Source organism: Triticum dicoccoides, chromosome 7A, assembly GCF_002162155.2.
Source record: "Triticum dicoccoides isolate Atlit2015 ecotype Zavitan chromosome 7A, WEW_v2.0, whole genome shotgun sequence".
In the NCBI taxonomy this organism is placed as follows: Eukaryota; Viridiplantae; Streptophyta; class Magnoliopsida; order Poales; family Poaceae; genus Triticum; species Triticum dicoccoides.
The window spans coordinates 6903863-6926204 of NC_041392.1; the positions used below are offsets into that span (position 1 = coordinate 6903863).

General features: G+C 42.0%; 2 protein-coding genes across 2 annotated transcripts; one reads left to right on the forward strand and one right to left on the reverse strand.

The window, feature by feature from the left end:
* Positions 1–87: 87 nt before the first annotated feature.
* Positions 88–4121, reverse strand: LOC119330802. The gene is made up of 3 exons (XM_037603929.1): positions 3904–4121; positions 3626–3822; positions 88–731 (listed from the first exon to the last, which is right to left on the reverse strand). The coding sequence occupies exons 1-3, from the start codon at positions 4015–4017 to the stop codon at positions 440–442; spliced, it is 603 nt and encodes a 200-aa protein (XP_037459826.1). The 5' UTR covers positions 4018–4121; the 3' UTR covers positions 88–439.
* Positions 4122–19187: 15066 nt separating this feature from the next.
* LOC119327694 (homeobox protein BEL1 homolog) lies at positions 19188–22047 on the forward strand. Its single transcript, XM_037600799.1, has 4 exons — positions 19188–20004; positions 20601–21007; positions 21238–21298; positions 21419–22047. The coding sequence occupies exons 1-4, from the start codon at positions 19501–19503 to the stop codon at positions 21890–21892; spliced, it is 1446 nt and encodes a 481-aa protein (XP_037456696.1). The 5' UTR covers positions 19188–19500; the 3' UTR covers positions 21893–22047.
* The last annotated feature ends 295 nt before the right edge of the window (positions 22048–22342 follow it).

Here is a 22342-nt window from a genome sequence, read left to right on the forward strand (position 1 = left end):
GCTGACTCATTCTCTTTTTTTTTTTTGTAGGTGTAAAGGCTGACTCATTCATTTCACGAACAAGGTCATGGCTAACATGCCAACACATCAAATAAGCCCAACAATGAGCGATCTCACTCTATCTAGCCAACATACAAGACACCTCACTGGCACCACAGCTTACACGAACTAAAAGTAATAAACAGACCTAAAGCAGCATGGGAAATATAGTATTACACCGCAATGTTTTACTTTTCCCATGACAGTTCATGCAACATTGTCTCTGGAGTACACCCCAAAGGCGATCCACACCATAAACATATGATGCAGTTACAGTACCGTTTCTGCGTCACTCGGATCATCAGATGCAGGTGCAAGCACAAAGCTTCAGGCACACATAAGTTACAGCAACCTCCCAGCCCAGTTCACAACAAGCAAAGCAACACAAAGCCTCATTCACTCAGAGGCCAGGGCCACCGCCCCTGTCGAGGCCGTAGTCAGTCATGCCCACGCCAGCCTCGTTCTGGTGCTTGATGAACCCGCCGTCCGCCGCCTTCGAGTAGCTCCAGTAGTACACCAGGGAGGCCACAAGGTTGATGAGCATCATGGCGGCGGCCGCCGCAAACACCCCCTTGCGGAGCGCGGCGCAGCTGACCAGGTCGTGCTTTGTGTAGTAGCCGAGGTACTTGGTGTGGTACGCGTTCTTCGCTGATCCTCCGACGAGGCAGGCCTCCGCGACGAGGAACGTCAGCCTGGGAACAGGTATGAACATGGTATCGTCAGAATGATAATGATGATCATGACCAAACAGCACTTCTCATATGGCAAAACTATAGTATGTTTTAATCGACACCCTTTTATGCACAGCAGTCCTGGGTATCGACTATCGAGTCTAAGTAAGCAATTATTACAGACAACGGAACAATGTCGCCGAAACAATCTATAACAGGAAAATGATTTGGAGAAGTCAACTATAACTTCCTGTAGAATGAAATTAGTTGCCATCTCCAAATCTTTTTCCAGCTATTATGAGGTTCTCACAGTAATAATAATCTAGTGCTCCTAATTGCTTCTACTCTGCATCTAATGAGATTGTCACATTGCTTGTATTTTTCAAGTCCTAATAAGATACGAGTCACTTTTCTCCACACCATATACATTTCCAGACAATGGTATTTCATAAATTACAGAAGCCATAAACATTCCCAAGACAACGAAAATTCATAAATTACTTAATTGCTTTGCTCAGATTACATTACTTACTATGGGTTTCAGAACAATTAAGTATAGACTTCTGAATTGGGTTTAGTACGAAAAAGCGGTAGACTGTAACAGAGGGTAAGAGAACCATTGGTTCCATAATAACCAATTAATAAAAATTAAAAAAAAATGTCAACTTCAAAGAACAAACTTGAGGTAATGGTCATATTATGAAAATAAGTGCTGATGAATAGGAAAGCTCAAAAGACGGTATATGATGCCAACCACATAGATCGCTTAGGAAAATCATAAAGAAAATGCAGATGTGCAAGAATCTAAAGAGTTATTGGCCGTTATGATAAATCACCCTTCATTCTAGAGTACAGAAGTATGTTCCACTATAAAACAAAGAAAGACACTTCATTAAATATCCTCAATGAAAATGTGTGCATTAAGAAGATCAAGCTTGAAGCCCCTGAAGTATGCTAGCTAGTACTTACAAAGATCTAATCATGATGGAACAGAACCTTGACAATATGCTAGCTGGAATTACAAGAAAACATCAAAACAAGACATGAAAAGAAATACATAAACAAATATTTAGCTAATTAAAATATTTTCTTAGAAAAGCTCATACATTTTACTGTTTAGAAGTAAACTTATGGACTTTACATACAATAGTTCTGACAGCATTACCGAATACTACACCTTAGAATGTAGGCTCCACACTAAATATTGCTGTCAAGAATCAAAACACCCCAACTAAAAAGAAGAATCAAAACACCCATAAATAACTTTCTATTTGTGCTCCGACCATGGAACAAGCGCACTGTCAAATTGGTTCTGCAGCTTAAACATACAAGTAAGCCATACATGCCACGCATGTGGCGCCATTGATTTACCTTTTTATTGTAGTTGAAATGGTACTCCAGAATTTTTTTGCATAATGCGTCCAACTTATGTTTTTTATATCTTTACAGAACCTGGTCTTATCTCACCTAAAGCGAGCACCCGTACACGCTTATATGCGCCAGAAGACCTTAGAAACATCTTGTCCAAAAAGACATTTTTCGAGTACTGGATTAGTACTAGTAATACAATTAGAACTAAATGTTTTTCCAGGTAATCTGCCGCTCTTAACTTTTCCTTAGAAAATCGGCATTGCCTTTTCTTTGCTCAAAAAGAACTAAATGTCCATCTTTTTCTAGGCTAAAATGTTCAGATCTTTGTTCATTGCCGTGGCTGTGTTGGCCCTTGAGGGAGGAGGTTGAGTAACTGCATACACGCATTAGCGCATTAGTGAAGCCTTATCTGCTTTTGTGAGAAGCGCTGACCCCTGATGGGGGCATAGAGATAGAGATGAAATTATGGTGACATGACGACGTTGATTGTCATCGTCCAGCGATGGTGTGTGCAAGGGTACAAACATGGAAAGCCGTTTTGTCTTTGCCGCAGAGAGCACGTGGCAGGCGGCAGCACACGCATTGCTCATGGTTTTACATGATTGTTCTAGAGAAGCCTGTAGCAATAGCATGGCCCACACTATGACGGCAAGGCTAAAGTGCGGGTAGCAAATTTGTGCTGTTATGGATGGACATCTAGAGTATGAATTAACCCACTGAGATGCCTTTGACAGCAAACTAGTTCTAGGAAAAAAATTATTATGATCCAACAGAATTAGGTATAAATAAAATACATTGCTCTTTTGAACTACAGAACTTGAAATGACAGGGTTAGGCACAACCAGGCACCAACATTCACACAACCACACCAATTCAACATACCTCCTAAAAGAAATTGAATATACACTTGCAGAAAAGTGTGAGTTTCATCCATCCCACTAGGAATGGAGTGGATTGGTCCGAGTACTCTGTTTTTCATTCAAGTGTAAAGGGAAATATTGTCCAACCTGAAGAATCTGCAGGATTGCAGGGCCACGACGTGCAGGAGTGTAAGTTGGATAAAATTTTTCTATAATCGGCTGGCTGAGTAACCTTGCCTAAGCTGGAGGTTTTGTCAGAGGGTAATCCAACTGAAGTGTGTAATAAAATGTTGTCTTGTGTACTAGTAAAATGTTGTCGAGATACCCACAAATTACAGCTAACCAACACAAATTATGTTGGTACTTGAATCCAATTCAGTGTATCACAGTTGGTGTGCCTCAGTCCCAAATTTTTAAGAGACCAGGGCCCGGGCAGATTAAGTAAAAAAACAACAGATTTTCAGTATGCAACTACCAAGCTTGATACGCAGAAGGGTACAGGCAGCGAATGATTTCACTTTCAGTGGGCGTATTATCATGGTGCATTCTAAAATTTCAGCGCCCACAAGAAAAACAATTTTATACTCCCAAGTCGTAGCAGTTCTGAAGTAAGAGAAGCAGATCTCCGTACACCCAACAAACAGAGCACGAATCGAGCCGAATCTAGGGTTGAGCGAGGCGCACCAGGAGACGGCGAAGGCGGCGACGGCGCATCCGCGGGAGGAGAGGGCCGGGCCGAAGCAGAGGCAGCGGGTGACGCCGGTGACCAGCAGCTGCGCCAGGAGGAGCACGAAGAAGGCGCAGACGCCGTAGACGGTGGAGGCGTCCGTGTCGTAGAGGCAGTAGGAGCGCTCGTCGTACTCGTCCGGCACCACCTTGCCCTGCGAGGAAGAAGGACATCAGCCCCGGCGCAGGCGGGGGGCAAGGGAAGGAGGAGGGGTGGTCGGGGAGGTGGGGCGTACGGTGCTGCGTCGCTGCTCGGCGCCGACGGCGAGGAGGAAGGCGAAGACGTTGAGGAAGATGAGGAAGCCGCACAGCGCGAGGGAGGCCGGCCGCGAGGTGGCGAACCCGGCCATCGGCGTCGAGTCTCGACCAGCTCCGGCTCCGGCGGCGGCTGCTTCTTGCTCACTGAGCTCGGTGTGGGGAGAAGCTAGTGGGAGTGGGGAGTGGGAGTGGGTGCGTGGGGCCCATGAGTCGGGGACTGGATATTAATGCGGGTTTCATTTTTCCTTTCTGGAAAGGGCCGTAGGTCGAGTCTCGGCAAGCTTGACAAGCCCGTTTGGTCGGCTCATTTTTATCTTGACCCCATTTCTTGATGAACCAAGCCAATTTTAAATTTCAACTTCAACTCTTATGAACAGCTTGTTAAACTCATTAATATTCCCAATTGGCTATAGCTTTACTTCAGTTATTCACAATCAACCAGCCGCCTCCGCAACCTTAGTGTGCGATTTTCTTAATGTTCTGTTATTTGTACCTTTAACGAGCACTCGCGACGAGTTTACAATGAACTGAGCACTAACCAAGACAGTGCCGATTTTCTGCTGAAAATGCATCCAGCCCTCGGGTCGCTCCCTCCCCGGGGAGACACGGGCGGCGGCGCGGTCCCCTTCCACCGCTGCCCCTCTTCGCTCCCCTCCCCTCGCCAGCTGAAAATTTTACTTACAAGATCCAGTCTTATGTGTTTAAGTGTTTTGCTGTGCGGTGGGAGGCGATTAGGCGAGTTGTGACGTGAGGTCGGCGCATGTTGTGTTATTTTTACCTTTAACAAGCGCTCACGAGCTTATAATGAACTAAGCCCGACCATTAAATCTTAGCTCGTTATACGACTAACCGGCTTAACAAGCCAAGCCTTAATGATCGCGATCCCTAACGAGCTGAACCTAAATAAGCCGAGCAGGTTCATTATCCACACTTGCTGATGCTAGACTCTAAGGGGCATGTTCTTTTTTACTTGCAGATTTTGTGGAATCGGATTCTGGGAATTTTTCCAGCGATTACGGGGCTCTTTGCATTGAAGGATTTTCATAGGAATATTTGAGGATTCCAATCCATTGGATTTTATCCTAGGAAGCCCTTTGGATCAAAGGAACAACACCTCCAAAATTCCTATGGATTGCATTCCTACACCTCAATCCTATAAGAATTTGAACACCCACTCTAACCTCTTTTTTACACTCATTTGCATAGGATCAAGGCATTTTTCCCGTGTTCCACCAAATGACCATTCTTGCAGTTTTCCTCTGTTTTGCACATGCAATCCCGTCAAATTCCTGTGTTTTTTGAATTCCCGTGTTTTCTAATCCCGTGATCCAAAGAAGCCACCTGTGTGCAAAATCCTTAGGAATCAGTAGTCTAGTTTGTTCCATGTATTGCAATATGATATTCTCAGTCAGGATTATCCATTAAAATGTAGTAATGCCCCTGGATGTAATTGTTGTGATTTTTAACTTATGTATTGATGTTTTGTAGGTGATGTTCGTGATAGTGTAGATATGAAAATAAAGACTAAAATATTACATGATCGTGTTTCTTTCATACTGTACATAGCTATCATTGTACATAGCTGCTTGTTAATGGGCATTGAATTGAAATCTACAACAATACTGAAAGTCTGTTGAATTGGAATCTATGCAAATGTTGGACATATGTTGAATTGAACTACATAAAACTGACTGTGCCCAGAGTGAGGACCTGGCATCTACCAGACAGGGGGCGTTGGGCACAAGGTCATCAGTCTCGATCTTGACCAGTCCGGCTCCGGCTATAGATTGTTCTCACTGAGCTCTGTGTAGCAAGACACCGAGGGAGTTGTAGCGGGAGTGATATTGTGGGGATTAGGTGGGAGGGTGGGGAGGGAGGATAGGAGTCAGTGATTGGATATAAATGCACAATGTTTTTCCTTTTTCAATTTTAGAAAGGAACCACGATTTCTCCATCGGTATGAAGCCCCACGAGTTTTAAGCCTTAGTTTGTAGTAGCTGAACTGGGCTGTCCTAGGAAAAAGTGGGCGGGCAAACGAGACTATGAGAATCTACAGTAATGCCAATGTAGCCTAATACCAACAACACTTGGTTTGTCTTGTTGCTATTCGATGGGAGAGTAGGAGAAAAGACTGTCACCACCGCTCAAGGCCACCACCGTCGCCACCCGCAACCAACGTCACTTCGCACCTCCTCGCTACCCCTGTCTTATCCCAAGATCCCCACCCACTTTCTTCATGGTTCTGTCGCTGCCCCACAACCTTTCAGGCTCAAGAGAAATGCTTCTTCTCCGATGATGGCATGCACCCCCCTTCTTAACCCTAAGTCGAGCCAAGAGGAACCTCGTGTTTGCTTGCCTTCCGCATCACATGCAAGTATAAGTATTGGATTATATAGTTTTAGGACTAAAGTGGAATTTTGATTTTGTCACTGCATTGTATGCGCCAATACACTTTCTTTTGGATTCAGCGTGTTCTACACGCCTAGCACAACACTCGAAGCTAGCAGTTTTTTCTATACTCAAAAGAAAAGTGTGGGCGTAGAAGGGATTCACGATGCGACGCCTGCAAGTTTTTGTTAGTGAGTCAGAGCCCAGTAGCAGAGCCCCAGGCTATTATTTTTCCTGTGTCATTTTTGTTTCCTTTTCTGTTTTGCCATTTTTTCCTTAGTTGTTATCTATTTTATTTTTATATTTTCCCTTTCTTTCATTTTGTTAATTTTTTAATTGTTTCAATTGCAATATTCTTTTTTCTAAATATGTGAATATTTTTTAAAAGCATGAATAAAATTAAGAGGACACGAGTAACCTTTTTAAAACATATGGACTTTTTCATTAAATGAATTTTTTTCACATGTACACATATTTTATAAATATGCGATGAACACTTTTTACAAATGCATGAAAATGTATACCTGTACACATGGACATTTTTGTGAGGGAACTTAATATTTTTGTTTATATAATTTTTTCCCTATGATTTAAGTTTGTTTTCAAAATATTTAAATGTATATTAGGATAACTTTTCGATTTTTAGAAAACTCAGTAAAGAAGAATGATTTAACGGGCCACATCTTGAGTTGCCGGCACATTACGGGTTGCCTTTAACCTGTCGGTTGTCGCTTAAGTCGGTGTATATATAGCGCAAAATTCTATTTAGGGCTTGTGGCACGCCGAAGCTATAATTCGCTTGACACGAGATGGTAGCTCCCCTCAACCGCAGCGCCGTGCATATGGGCCGACACATTCGGGATCACTTCTAGGTCATTGTAGGTCCGGTTTCAGTGGGTTCTCTTCTTTTTCTGTACAACGGTTGGAGTGGTCCCCTTTTTGTGGTTTTCTTTCATTATTTATTTCTCTCTTTGTTTGCTTTACGGTTTTCACCAGTTTTCCTTGGTTTTCACTGTATTTGACTATTCTGTATCGCTTTTGCTAGTTTTTCTTTCGTTCTTTTGGTTTTTGTTTTTCCTTTTTCTTTCTTTCTCCTGTTTTCTTTGGTTTTTGGTTTCTTTCTTTTTGCTGTGTTCCTTCTTTACATTTTCATCAGTTTTCTTTGTTTTCACTATATTACATTGTTTCCCATTGTTTTCCTTTTTTTTCCTTTCTTATCTGTTTTTATTTTTATTTTATCATTCTTTCTTCGTTTTTTTGTTTCCTACTCTTTTTTTTTCCAACATATGCTAATATTTTTTGTAAACGCAAATAATTATTTTTAATACATGTTTAATATAGTTCAAATACCCGACCAACGTTGTTTAAATGTATGTTATGATTTCTACTTTTTCTATACACAATATCAATTTTTCGTATATAGTAAAAACATTTTTTTATACATGTTCATTATCTTTCAAATACACGATTATCTTTTTTTCAGAAAAATGTATATGTCTACATTTTTTAGGCATGTTTAGCATTTTTCAAATACATGATCAACTTGTTTTAAAATATATGTTTTGATTTCTATTTTTTTCACGTAAATTGTACATTTTTGGTATATAGTAGAAAGGTTTTTATATATATTCTCACCAAATACTTGATTAACTGTTTTTCAATAAATGTTTGTTTCTACATTTTATATAAGTATTGTACATTTTTCTATACATCACGAACATTTAGTAGGAATGTTTAACATTTTTTCAACTACATAAATAACATTTTTCAAATATATTTTTGTTGATGTCTACATTTTTCATAAACTTTTTGTACATTTTTTGTTGCTCAAAAAGAAATTCGTATACACATTTACCATAAACAGGAAAAATGATGAACTAACCTTGCACTAACCTGGAACCTACCTGGGCCTGGCCATTTATAGCAACTCCGACACGAGCACATGCTCCATCTTAAGGGAGCCACTAGTTAACGTGCACTCCTTCGGGAGCCTCGCAACAATTAATGTCACTTGACGCGCTCTCAGACATTCTTCACGTGTCGCGCTCTGGGCGTTCCTTTCTGATTTTTTTTTATTTTTTCACACACGTTTACGGCTATTTAAACAGTTTTTTTTGACGTTTTGGTTTTTCATCGGTCTTCCTTAGCTTTTCGATAAATTTTGTTTTGAAAAAAATATTTTTGCGCGAAAAAACGCGTTTTCTTTTTTTCTTTCTTTCACGAGAGGCACGGTTGTGCTTTCGCGAGAGCCACGGCCGTGCCTCTCGAAAACCGAAAAAAACATGTTTTTTGTTTTTTGCCTTTCGCGAGAGTCATGGTTTTGCTTCCGCGAGAGGCACGGTTGTGCTTTCGCGAGAGTCACGGCCGTGGCTCTCGGAAATAAAAAAACATGTTCTCTTTTTTTCCTTTCGCGAGAGTCACGGCTGTGCCTCTCGGAAATGAAAAAAACGTGTTTTCTGTTTTTTCCTTTCGCGAGAGTCACGGTTTTTCTTCCGCGAGAGACACAGTTGTGCTTTCGCAAGAGTCACGGCCGTGCCTCTTTGAAATGAAAAAAACACATTTTGTGTTTTTTCTTTCTTTCGCGAGAGTCACAGTTTTGCTTCCGCGAGAGGTATGGGTGTGCTTTCGCGAGAGTCATAGCCGTGCCTCCTCGGAAACGAAAAAATGCGTTTTCTCTTTTTTTTCTTCCGCGAGAGTCACGGTTTTCTTCCGCGAGAGGCACGGTTATGATTTCGTGAGAGGCACGGGCGTGCCTATTTCGGAAACGAAAAAACCCGTTCTCCTGGTTCGGTTTTTTCGTCCGGTTTTTTCATGAAAAAAAAGTTCATCAAAACCTTTTCAACATGGGATCTAGTTTTGAAGATCTTGACGCGAGGAATCCAACGGTGAAAACGGTTCGAGATTTGGACGTATGGTTTGAGAGATAAAACATTTTGAATAAACGGATCTACGAAAAAAGGAAAAACTCCCAGGTTGCGACAAGTGGCGCGCTGCATGGGTGCCACTTATCGCAACCTGCGAAGTTGGAGTGATCTTTGCAACGAGTACTTCTCAACTAGTTTTTTTTGAGACAATCTCGCTTAGCTTTATTCAATCTCCAAAATGTTTACAGGAAAGGGAAGCTCCTCCGGTCGGCCTACAAGCATGGCGACCAAAACTGAGTCCTAAAGCATTGCCTAGCGAGAGTGTGAGCCTCGAAATTCGAGCTCCTAAGCTTATGAACTATATTACAGCGAAAGAAATTCCTAGATCGGTCTTTTATTTCATGTAGAATGGCTCCATACCCTACTGCCACACCTTGATGTCATTCACCACCATCTTGCTATCTGAAGCAATATGAATCTGGTTCTCGTAAAGATCATCAACTAAAGATTGCCCTTCACGTACTCCCCATGCTTCCAGCGTGTTAGGATCAATTATGTGTCTAAAAGTGACAGCTGAAGCCCCAAGAAATTTTCCTCTCTAATCCCGACAGACTGCCGCCACAGCTCCGAAACTTCCTTCTACAGAGACCGCTGCATCAACATTAACCTTCGCAAGACCCTCCGGAGGTGCCAACCAAGCTGTTGATTGTGCTTTGGGCATTTGTGGCTGCGTCGGAGCTTGCCTTTCAACTATATGTAGATCTCTGAGAAAAAAGTTGACAAAAGAATGAGTTGCAAAAGGGGTTTCAAAAATATCTTCATGGATGGCTTTCTTCCTTGATCGCCAAATGGCCCATAAGGTCACCACCATTAGGGTGAACTGCTCGTGTGACAATGTCTCATGCATAGTAAATAGCCAGTTTTTTGCATCCATTGTCAGATTATCAACCATAGCTTCCACAATTTCCTCCGAGCAGAGAGACCACACACTCATCGCAATAATGCAATCAATCAAAGCATGTTTCCAGTCATCTTGCGCGGTGCAGAAAGCACACACAGATGTGGCTGGCATATTTCTGCGATGTAATACGGCAGCCATTGGAGTGGTTTCATGGCAAAGTAGTCCTCAACTACTGATTTTGATCTTTTTTTAAATGTTACTACTTTAGCCCAGTTACTGGCTCCGACGTGTAGTTTGCATCAGCATGAATGGGCTGGCCCAAAATGAGTTTGTTCCCTTTTTTTAGACGTGTGGCAGTTATTTTCGTTTTTCTTTCAGCTTTCATTTTTACTTACTTTCTATTTTTTTCTATAATTTAAAGTTTTTTTTCTAAAAATCCATGAATATTTTCAAATCCGTGAAGTTTTTGAAATCACAATTTTTTACAAATTGGGGAATTTATTTGCAAATATATGAATTATTTTCAAAATTTCGAACTTTTTCCAAAATTTGGTGAACTTTTTTCAAATTCATGAATTATTATAATTTGTTAGGTTTTTAAATTTTATTTAAAAACATTTATGAGATTATCAAGTTTATGTACATTTTCAAAAAAAATTAATTGAACAATTTAAGATCATTATTTTTAAAGTCAACGGTGAAATTGGTGAATAGTCAAAGGACCAGTGTTCAAGGATCAACTGACGGTGTTCTAATGTGTCCCAGAGCGAGTGCTCATCAAGCGGCGCGCGCGAGTGCTATTCAGTTATCGGGCGCTAAAACCGTTGCATACATCATGAAAAGTGCCTGCAGCTACCGAGCTTCATCGCTCTTAGTATTTGAAAATTCTGAAAAACATACTTTCGGTTCTCAAAAATATCTTAAAACAAATATATGAGTATGTACACATATTCCTAAGGCCTGGTAGAAATCCATAAAAAAATATTTTGTATTTTGAGAAATACAAAAAAGAGAAAATCCTGATAGAAATGGCACCCTTTTTCTCCTATATACTGTCAGAAATTTGTTTTTTTCTCTATAGCCCAAAACAAAACCAGATTTCTACCGAAACTTGCCATGGGTATTCGGTATATGTATATGTATTCTCGGAAAAAAATCACATTTTTTTTTGAAACTTCAAAAATATGAGTTTGAAAATGTCAAATATAGAGAGCACTGGAGCTCGAGTGCTGCAACGCCGCTCTCACATACATCATCTATATGTAGAGGACCTCCTGTGATTGAAAATGACCAGTGGAGGATAGGCTCCATGGAGGCCATTTTGAACATATCATATTTCCACAGCCTAGAAAAACTGAAAATAAAATTACATACAGAAACACAAATAGCACATTCGAGAAAAGTTTCGTACATGGTGTGAAAAAAAAAGACAAATACATACATGAAAAATGGGTCGATTATTTTTCTTGTTGGGCCAGAATTATTTTTCCGCAGCTTCCAAATCATTGAACGAAAATTCACTGATCCGTGGTGAATATGTATAAGTTTGCACACAATTGTTTTTATTTTTTAAAACTTGGAACTAACATTTTCTTTTTTTTAATAATAGGCTCCAAGGTGCCTATTCTCCACAAATTCACACTCCTCCTGGAATTCACATAATGAAATATATAAGGGACAATTCCACTCGGCGTTGTGTTATTTTGTGGGTTGGGCCTTGGTATATTCGTTTTTCAGTTAGGTCCTTGTGAGAGTTATACTTTTCTCATGTTTGTATACAGTTCAACTTTGGGTCCTTCGTGACCTTGCCATTGTTCAATAAAAAATCACACAAAATGCCGGCCAATCAGCCTCTCTGCCACTTGAAGGTGTATTAATGACACACACAAGCTAAATTTCTCATGTAAAATTTACAAGTGTTCAGTAACTAAAAATTATATTTCGCCTTGTTCTTGTCATTTTGGCACCTCCGGTCGAATAAAACCGGACAGAAGGAGTATGATTTATTTAAACGAACGGGACGAGGGGACAATTGTGGGACATGAAAACCTCAAAGCGTATATCTCTAATTATTACAAACAACTTTTTGGGCCTCTGGAAGCAAGCACGGTGTCGCTAAATGAATCGTTTATTGGAGGTATTACCCAGCTCCGGGCGGAGGAGAATGATATTCTATCTGCACCGTTTACTGAAAAAGAGGTTCTCGATGCAATCTCACAAATGAAACCGAATAAAGCACCGGCACCAGATGGGTTTCCAGCTGAATTTTATAGGAAATGTTGGCATATTATTAAAGATGGTCTTATGCCTATGTTTCATGATTTTTAACGGCCATTTAGAGTGTTGGGGAACGTAGTAATTTCAAAAAAATTCCTACGCACACGCAAGATCATGATGATGCATAGCAACGAGAGGGGAGAGTATCGTCCACGTACCCTCGTAGACCATAAGCGGAAGCGTTATGAGAACGCGGTTGATGTAGTCGTACGTCTTCACGATCCGACCGATCCAAGTACCAAATGCACGGCACCTCCGAGTTCAGCACACGTTTAGCTCAATGACGTCCCACGAACTCCGATCCAGCAGAGCTTCACGGGAGAGTTCCGTCAGCATGACGGGGTGATGACGGTGATGATGTTGCTACCGACGCAGGGCTTCACCTAAGCACAACTAAGATATGATCGAGGTAGATTATGACGGAGGGGGCACCGCACACGGCTTGGAACAATCAACTTGTGTGTCTTTGGGTGCCCCCTGCCCCCGTATATAAAGGAGCAAGGGGGGAGGCCGGCCAGCCTTGATGTGCCCCAAGGAGAGGAGGAATCCTCTTCCTACTAGGAAGAGGATTCATCCTTTCCTAGTCCAACTAGGAAGAGGGAAGGGGGAAGGAAAGAGAGGGAGAGAGAGAGAGAGGGGGGGAAAGAGGGGATGCGCCCCCTCCCCTAGTCCAATTCGGACTCCCCATGGGAGGGGGTGCGCCACCTCCTGGGCTGCAGCCCTCTCTCTCCCCTCAGGCCCACTAAGGCCCAATACTTCCCTGAGGGGTTCCGGTAACCCCTCCGGTACTCCGGTTTTCTCTGAAATCATCCGGAACACTTCCGGTGTCCGAATATAGCCGTCCAATATATCAATCTTTATGTCTCGACCATTTCGAGACTCATCGTCATGTCCGTGATCACATCCGGGACTCCAAACTACGTTCGGTACATCAAAACACATAAACTCATAATACCGATCGTCACCAAACTTTAAGCGTGCAGACCCTACGGGTTCTAGAACTATGTAGACATGACCGAGACTCGTCTCCGGTCAATAACCAATAGCGGAACCTGGATGCTCATATTGGTTCCTACATATTCTGCGAAGATCTTTATCGGTCAAACCGCGTAACAACATACGTTGTTCCCTTTGTCATCGATATGTTACTTGCCCGAGATTCGATCGTCGGTATCTCAATACCTAGTTCAATCTCGTTACCGGCAAGTCTCTTTACTCTACATCATCCCGCAACTAACTCATTAGTCACAATGCTTGCAAGGCTTATAGTGATGTGCATTACCGAGAGGGCCCAGAGATACCTCTCCGACAATCGGAGTGACAAATCCTAATCTTGATCTATGCCAACTCAACAAGCACCATTGGAGACACCTTTAGAGCACCTTTATAATCACCCAGTTACGTTGTGACGTTTGGTAGCACACAAAGTGTTCCTCCGGTATTCGGGAGTTGCATAATCTCATAGTCATAGGAACATGTATAAGTCATGAAGGAAGCAATAGCAACAAACTAAATGATCATCGTGCTAAGCTAATGGATGGGTCAAGTCAATCACATCATTCTCTAATGACGTGATCCCGTTAATCAAATGAAAACTCATGTCTATGGTTAGGAAACATAACCATCATTGATTCAACGATCTAGTCAAGTAGAGGCAAACTAGTGACACTCTGTTTGTCTTTATATTCACACATGTACTAAGTTTCCGGTTAATACAATTCTAGCATGAATAATAAACATTTATCATGATATAAGGAAATATAAATAACAACTTTATTATTGCCTCTAGGGCATATTTCCTTCATAGAGTTGTTTCATCTTAACTTTGGTATGATTACGTTGTTGCCAAATAAAGAAGAGGCAGTTCGGATCGAACAATTCAGGCCAATATGTCTTCTTAATTAATGTGAGTTTCAAAATATTCACGAAAGTGGGTACCAATAGATTGACACAAATTGCTCACTCCGTGGTACAACAGACAGTGTTCATGCCAGGACGACACATACTTGAAGGGGTGGTCGTTCTACATGAAACACTGCATGAAATTCATTCGAAGAAGCTAGATGGGGTTATCTTCAAAGTGGATTTTGAGAAGGCATATGATAAAGTTAAGTGGTCTTTCCTTCAGCAGGCAATGCGCATGAAAGGATTTAGTGAGGCCTGGCAGAACCAAGTGGGTTCTCAGGTCCAGAAGGGTAGTGTCGGCATCAAGGTCAACGATGATATCGGTCATTACTTTCAGACACACAAGGGATTGAGACAAGGGGATTCCATGTCTCCTCTCCTATTTAATATAATGGCCGATATGTTGACCATTCTTATAGGCAGAGCCAAGCATAATGGTCAAGTGGAGGGTTTAGTCCCTCATCTAGTCTTAGGGGGCACCTTCATTTTACAGTACGCTGACCACACTATTCTATTCATGGAACATGACATTGCAAAAGCGCGAAATATGAAAGTCATATTATGTCTCTTCGAACAATTGTCTGGCCTAAAGATAAACTTTCACAAGAGCGAGTTGTTTTGCTTTGGAAGAGCCAAAGAAGAGCAAGACACTTATAGACAACTGTTCAGGTGTGAATTGGGTTCTTTGCCATTTGGTTATTTGGGCATACCGATTAATCACCGTAAATTATCTATTAAAGAATGTAAGTGCATTGAAGATCGAATTGAAAAAAAAGCTTAGTTGTTGGAAGAGCAAGCTTATGTCGTATGGAGGTCGGTTAGTGCTGATTAGCTCGGTACTTACTAGTATGCCAATGTTCCTGCTATCGTTCTTCGAGATTCTGAAAGGGCTGCGGAAGAGACTTGATTTCTTTAGATCTCGATTCTTCTGACAGTCAGATGAGGCCAAGAGGAAATACCGTCTAGTGCGATGGAATATCCTTTGCCGTCACAAGGACCAGGGGGCCTAGGTATTGAGAACTTGAAAATCAAGAATAAATGCCTCATGAGTAAATGACTCTACAGGTTAGAGACAGAGCCGGAGGGTATGTGGGCACAGATTCTACGCAATAAGTATTTACAGTCGAAAATGCTCGCTCAGGTTATCGTGAGACCAACTGACTCGCCATTCTGGAAGGGACTCATGAGAACGAAGGACTGTTTCTTTCGTAGGGTCAAATTCTTGGTTGGCAATGAAATGTCAACAAGATTTTGGGAGGATACGTGGTTAGGAGAAACACCCCTAGCTATACAATATCCCACCCTTTATAACATTGTGCAATGTAAGGAGGATTACGTGGGCACAATATTTCAAACGATTCCCTTGAATATTCAGTTCAGACGTGAGTTAGTGGTGAGCGATGGGAGGCCTGGATGCACTAGGTTCGGAAATTGATAGACGTTCAATTATCCGACCAACCGGATTCGACACACTGGAAGTTAGCCAGAAATGGGGTATTTACGGTGAAATCTTTCTACATGGATCTGATTAATTCTGGCCCAATCTCGAGATCGTTACATATTTGGAAGGTTAAGGTGCCCTTGCGTATTAAAATATTTATGTGGTTTGTTCACAAGCAAGTAATCCTCACCAAGGATAACTTAATAAAGCGGCGATGGGTAGGTAGTTCACGTTGTTATTTTGGTGATCATGATGAAACAATACAATATCTATTCCTTGAGTGCCCACTCGCCAAATTGCTTTGGAGAATGATCCATATAGCCTTTAACATTAATCCTCTAGTTGACATTGAATCGTTGTTTGAGACGTGGTTAGCTGGGGTTGAGCATATTACTGCGGCTCGTATTCGGATCGGAATATGTGCGCTTCTTTGTGCTATATGGAATTGTAGAAATGAGATGATTTTTAACAGACAAAACACTATCCTTTTTTGCAGGTTATCTTCGAGACTATGTGCTACTTCGAGACTTTTTAATAAGATGGCTGCATGCATCATTATGATGCAGAGGCCGGGGTACGCCTCCATTTCCAAAAAAACGCTCTATTAATTTTACTTGATCAACCTTGCTAGTCATTATCAATAAACCTTGGGAAAGGCAAGACAAGGAGAAGGTGCAGGTGAAGCTTCACATCATGCCCCCAAGGCGTCGACCATATTAATGAATAATGAGGGAAAAGATATATTTACAAGGCATATGCAAAGATATATATGTGGTGGGGATGATCCCTAGCCTAAGACACACGTGGGTAGATTAAGGCCTCTCAAGCGGTGACAGCGACGCAAACAAAACATGCCTACATTCATCCTTGATCAAATCACACGCCAAATCACTGATCATAATTTTGCTTCTTAGTTTGTACTCTAGTTAGCTACAAGGTTTCGATTGGGTTTAACGTTGGATCAAACATGTTGGTTGCAGGCATGTAGCTACTAATAACTATGGTCCTGTATGTGGGTACCAATATATTTGGGTAGTACAATGTAATGCGTCGGCAGCGGTTGAGCTAAGCACCAAATTTCAGCACATGGAAATAACCCCTATCAATATTGGCAGGTCTATTCAGTACCTACGAATCATAGTACAACCATTAATTGATTGATTGATTGTTGCATGTGTCCCACCCCCAACCAACACAAGTGGTCAAAAACCGCTAAGGCTAGTCATAGTGGGGAGTAACTTAGACTAGTAACATGCATATGTTACTACTCTATGTTACTACCTTCATAGTGGGTAGTGTCATACATGTGGTAACATAAAGGGCTTAATTTATTACTTTTTAGACTCATTTCACATTGGAAACCGCTATGTGATGGTAAATATTATGTTATTCCATTTGCATCTCTTCTTATTAATTACTTGCCACATCATATTTCTTGCCTATGCGGCATGCATGTTACTATCTACGTTACTCCCACTATGACTAGCCTAAGGCCTCTTCCAATGCATTGCGCTTAGATGAGATGTTAAGCGCATTTAAAATCTTAGCAACTAGTCTTTCACAATGCATAGGTGCTTAGCTTTGGGAGCTAAGCTTCTCTCATGGAATTGTTTAATAATTAAACTCCCTCGTGTATTGATTGATAGTCTTTTTACATAGATTCACGTGCTTAGCACCGTTTCTTCCCGATGTCGCCATAATGCTCTCTCCTATTTAATTGCTTTGCCACATCACCTTTTTGCATATGTGGCGTCCTTAGCACCTGTACACCTTGGAGCACTAGGAAGGACCTAACAGTCCAGTACATCATGTATCTTTCTGGGGCATTAGTTGTGTAACGGCTTAGCCAAAAAGAATTAACTCAAAAACATCTTAAGCTTACTAACAACTTCATTTTGGAAGGAGGGACAGGGCCTGACCGGCCCTGCATTCTTGGATAGACACAACTAAATTTTATTGCTAATATAATGGTGCAAAGCAACGTCTTTGAAAAAGACGGTTTACGAAGGTGAAATTGAAAACCCGTGGCTACATGACTAAGCTGTGTTGGATTTGTTCTGCACGAAAAAAATATATACGTGTCGGGATATTCTGTTCACGCCTATTATCGTTTATAGACAATATGTTATAGGGTATGTAAATAAGAGTTCAGCAGACGAGTTCTAGAAGTATAGCTGACATATCCAAAAGGTTAATCTCTCTTCTCCGAAACACATGATGTCTTAGATATTGGCACGGCCTCCAACAAAAATCTTAACAAAATCATGTCATTACAAAAACAAGAAAAAATATGTAATGAAAAAAATATTCAGTACGAATCTAAATGGATCTAAATAAGTTCCCTTGATATACATGTAGTCAGGTTCAAATAAATTTTGACCACGGGAATCTGGAAAGCCATGTAATTTGGAACGAAGGAATACTACATTTTATTGTGCAAAGCACAACAAAAGGTACACATTTTTTCTCAAAACTTTAGAGTACAATGTTGATAGCCGTTTGACCTATTACATTATTTATTTATTAGCATTCATGGTGCGAAATGAAAGGCCCACTGGTTTCGTATTCCTTTTGGACACCAATTGATGCCGATCTGCACCGAAATTTGGAGCACATTTTCTATGGCTCTAACCCACTCCACGTAGAGAAGGTTGTTTGCTGAGACTAATGACCAATTGTCCTTAAGAAGTAATAATCAAAGTAAACTACAACCCCGTCTCAAAATATAAGGTGCATTTGACATTCCAAAATTTTCAAGATACGGTTAATTCCAAATTTATGATTCTCACATAATTATTATATTCTAGAAAGCAGTAAAGGGATATATGACGTAAATGTGTTTTGCATGACACATACAATGATGTTAATCTTACAGGGGGCTCAACCCATATACTCCCGCCTATATTATTAATAGGAATTCTAAAATTTAGCGTCAAATATAACACCATGCCTTATATTTTGGACAGAGTGAGTAATGACTGCTCCATTAATCCGCACCGTATTATTAGTTATATGATCCTTTCAGTATACAGTAAAATATCATTTATGAGCCTACAGGAACCTTTGACAATTGACATATGGTTTTTCAATGTTTTGAAAGATTTTCCTTAATTATGTGGCTCATATATACATAACGACACATCCACTAATTGGGATGACAAACCTACCTACTGCTTAATGAGGAGAAAAATACATTGTGTCGCAATCCAATATGTTTGGACCACAAGAGGCTGCAAGTAGCTGCAAGAGAACTGGTCCATTGATGCAGAAAGCGAATAAATTCAGTGGAAAAATATGTGCATGTTATGTACAATGGTACTAGTACCACCATACTTTGCTCGGACCATGGAAAATCCCCATTTTAGTTCCGTAATATAATTTTCTCAGCACTATTATCAGTACATTTGCAGTACCAGAACAACGAGAGCATAAGTATGGCTAAGATGATATGAAAGTAGTTAGGTTCATCAAAGTGGCAAAAGCTAAGATGCACCCTCTGTCATTCACACGCACATCGGTGTGCATGTAGATGATATTGATGCATATCCATACAAACTTATTCCTAGGATCCACCGAGACCACACAAGTGCCTGCATAAATGTAAAGCAAGAGCAGTCCTCTCTCTCTCTCTGTCTCTCTCTCAACCCTTAGCTTGCAATTCTCCCCTCTTCATGCATGCATGTCTACACAAAAGCTATGCTATATACTCTATGATATACATACATATATACTTGCAAGCAGTAGTAGTTAGTTAGCTCTCTCTCACACAGGCATACTTTTACAGCTGTGCTACATACTGATGATGGCGTCCCATGAACCCCACTACCACCTCCTCGGCTTCTCCTCCTCGTCGCCGGTGACTCCTAACCCTGCCGCCATGGCCATGGCCTTCGACCACCACGGCGTCTTCGCCCCACTCCACGAGGACATGCCTCCGCGATTCGGAGGTGCCGATGACAGGTCATGGCTGCCGCAATCGTCGACGCTCTCTCTCTACGACACGGTCGGCCAGCATGAGCTGCAACCTTTCACGGTGGCGCCGCCGTCCATGATGCCCATGCAGCAGCCGCCCTTCCGGTTAAATAGCTCCAGGTACCTGGGCCCCGCGAGGGAGCTGCTCAGCGAGTTCTGCAACCTCGAAGGTGATGCCATGAACGGCGGCGCGATGATGCGAGCTCCGAAGCAGGACGGTGAAGTGGAGGCGTCGGCATGTGGCCCATGGGGCGCCAATCCGTCTGTGAGCTCCATGGATTACATGGCGCTCGAGAGGAGGAAGGCCAGGCTCCTGTCCATGATGGAGGAGGTTGGTACACACACAAGCCTACTATTGTTCTTGTTACTAGTTAGTTACTGCCTACTCGGTCGGTCTTATGATTAATTTACAGAGCCATGGCTAGCTCTCACCCTGACATGCAACTTTTTGAGTCTGTTATTTTCTTGCGAGCACTTACTTTGGTGACTTTTCCCCGAAGCGAATCCCATAAATATGTCGACATTGGCATACATTGCATAAGTGATAGATACAGTTTCTGAAGTTTCTATCCTCACTCTTATATACAACTTTTCATCCTATCTAGGCATCTTGCTATATGCAATTGACAAAGCAACTTCTAATAAATTCACTTATATATTCTCACCTTAATTAATTTCCTGGTCCTGATTCTTGTTTACGGAGCTGCATCTGGTTTTGTATTTTTTGGTAAAAAAAATTGTAGTCGTGTTGTTTTTTGTGTCACCCACATGATTAAACATTTAGTGATGTGTAAATGCCAGAAATCAAGATGACATTTGTGGTGATAATTGCTAGCTAAAGCAAGAGAGTATAACTATCCTAAACTAAATTAAGAAGGATCCTAGCTTCATTATCAATGAATTCAACTGGTATCATGTATTATGAAGGTGGACAGGTGCTACTGGCGATACCGTGAGAAAATGCGGGCGACAGAGATGTCATTCGAGGCTGTGGCCGGCGTGGGGGCAGCACAAGTGTACACGAAGATGGCGATGCGTGCCATGTCACGCCACTTCCGGTGCCTGAGGGATGCGCTCGTGGGGCAGATACGAACTTTGAAGAAGTCAATGGGGGAGAGCAGGGATGCCGACGGCATGTTGGTAGCACCGGGTGCATCAAAAGGGGACACGCCGAGGCTAAGGGTTGTGGACCAATGCCTGAGGCGGCAAAGGGCGTTCCAGCAATATGGTGGTGGTGCCGCCATTGAGAGCTGTCCGTGGCGGCCCCAGCGCGGCTTGCCAGAGCGCGCCGTCGCCGTCCTCCGCTCGTGGCTCTTCGAGCACTTCCTCCACCCGTACGTGTGTTCCAAATTATCTTTCTCCATCTTCAACATCAAACTATCCTCATGTCCAAATACTTACTCTATAGAACTTATAAACGAAAGTTGTGCCACCATCTCACTGAAGTTTCCCTACTCCAAAGAGTGCAATTTTAGGCGACTGTTATTTAAAAAAAACCAACTGAAAACTATAAAAGGGAAGGTACTTGGCAAAATGAATTGAACAGAACTATGTGAATTAACAGGTATCCGAATGACGTAGACAAGCACATTCTGGCGCGCCAATCCGGGTTATCAAGAAGCCAGGTCTGTTATTCAAACATGAGCACCATAGAACTACCTTAATCTTTTTCATATTTTTTTTGTTGTGAATATGAATGTATGATAACTCTACACTTAACTAGTAGAACCTAATTCATTTTCTAGGTTTCCAACTGGTTCATCAATGCAAGGGTTAGGCTATGGAAGCCCATGATAGAGGAGATGTACGCGGAAGAAACCATACAACATGACGACGGTGGCACTAGCAGTGGCAGAGGCGAACCTGCTCCGACGGATCATCACAACAACAACTTGGCAGCATGCACGACGGTTACGATAACAGGAGATCAAAATTGCCATCGCCTTAGCGGCAGAAACAACCCTGGTGACTGCTTCATCCCATCCTCCCAGGTTGTGGACGGCGGGAAATTTCTCCATGGCTACCCAAGTTTGCGCAGTGATAGCGGCAGCGGCGTGGTGTCGCTTACCTTGGGACTCCAGCAGCAACAGGCGTTTGCTTCACCGGCGATGATCATGCAACAACAATCGTCGCTCATGATTGGAGCTGAGGGGGAAGACATGGTGCTACCGTACAGGAACCTCATGGGGTCTAAGCTGCCGCATGATTTCGTAGGCTAGGACCCTGGGAGACAAGAACATAATCTAATGCTACAACCCATATAGGTGCCACCAGATTCTTAGGCAACTTGCACCGATTGATTGGATATGTGTATATTGTAGTACAACTTAAGTAAAAAAGTTAATTATAAATGGCTATGACCACTATTTATTTATTTCGTGCCCGAAAACTTGTAGTAAGCCCTAGGGCATTAGTAAGAACTAATGAATGAGGTCTCAACGTAAAAATACCTATGTCCAAACACTGGTAGAAAAAGAGCCTGTTGTCCCGGTTCGTAAGGGCCTTTGTCCCGGTTCTGGAACCGGGACTAAAGGGTCGGTACTAATGCCCTGTCCCTTTAGTCCCGGTTCAATCCAGAACCGGGACAAATGGGCCTGCACGTGGCCTGTGCGCGGAGCCCAGGCAGGAGACCCTTTGGTCCCGGTTGGTGGCACCAACCGGGACCAATA